Here is a 649-nt window from a genome sequence, read left to right as displayed (position 1 = left end):
AGGATCCTTGTGAAACTGTCCAGCCCACCCAAGCCACGGAGCATCCCACATCCTTCCCACATGCCGCTCCCTTCCTCCTCACCCAGGACAGCCTTTCCTGGCCAGGCTGGCTGGCAGCTCCTGGATTATGGGGCCAAGTTTCCCAAGTTCAGTTGAGTTTGCCTGAAGAAGCCAAGTGATTTTTGCACTTTGGTAACGAGGGCTGGCTCCCAGCCAGGATCTATGTCCTAGAGTTCGAAGAGCTAGAGAGGTTGTGCCTGGACCCAAGCGTTTGTGCAAGCCCTGAGTGGGTGTGGTGGCCGTGGAACATGCTATAAAAAAGCATTAGAGAGCTGAGCAAACAATGCAAGCTGCAGCAGAGGGAGGAGAAGCAACATGGGAGAGCTTCATGTCCGCTCCGTTCTGGTGACTGGGGCAAACCGGGGAATCGGCCTGGGGCTTGTCCGGCATTTCTTGGGGATGCCAAAGCCACCCCAGTGGGTCTTTGCGGCTTGTCGGGACCCCAAGGGACAGCGAGCGCAGGTGAGGCTGGGCTGGGACGCAGCGGGCTGTGCCGGGGGACGGGAGCGCTTGGTGCCGGGGCGGCAGGTTGGGAGGGGGTTTGCAAAGGGCTCGAGCTGCACCCAGGCACCCACAGCACAGGGCAGCC

At 60.2% G+C, this 649-nt stretch overlaps 1 protein-coding gene across 1 annotated transcript in view; it reads left to right on the top strand.

Moving 5' to 3' along the window:
• Positions 1-375: 375 nt before the first annotated feature.
• The window catches only part of LOC104160178 (uncharacterized oxidoreductase C663.06c-like), a 2,250-nt gene continuing 1,976 nt past the window's right edge, over positions 376-649 (top strand). Inside the window, exon 1 of the mRNA XM_009698249.1 lies at positions 376-522. Within this exon, the coding sequence (XP_009696551.1) occupies positions 376-522 (147 nt within the window). The remainder of the gene's footprint in view (positions 523-649) is intronic.

The sequence above is a fragment of the Cariama cristata genome, unplaced genomic scaffold (assembly GCF_000690535.1).
Source record: "Cariama cristata isolate BGI_N322 unplaced genomic scaffold, ASM69053v1 scaffold16744, whole genome shotgun sequence".
NCBI classification, from domain to species: Eukaryota; Metazoa; Chordata; class Aves; order Cariamiformes; family Cariamidae; genus Cariama; species Cariama cristata.
Note: the sequence above shows the minus strand (reverse complement) of the source record. Positions and strands in the feature narration are given on the sequence as shown.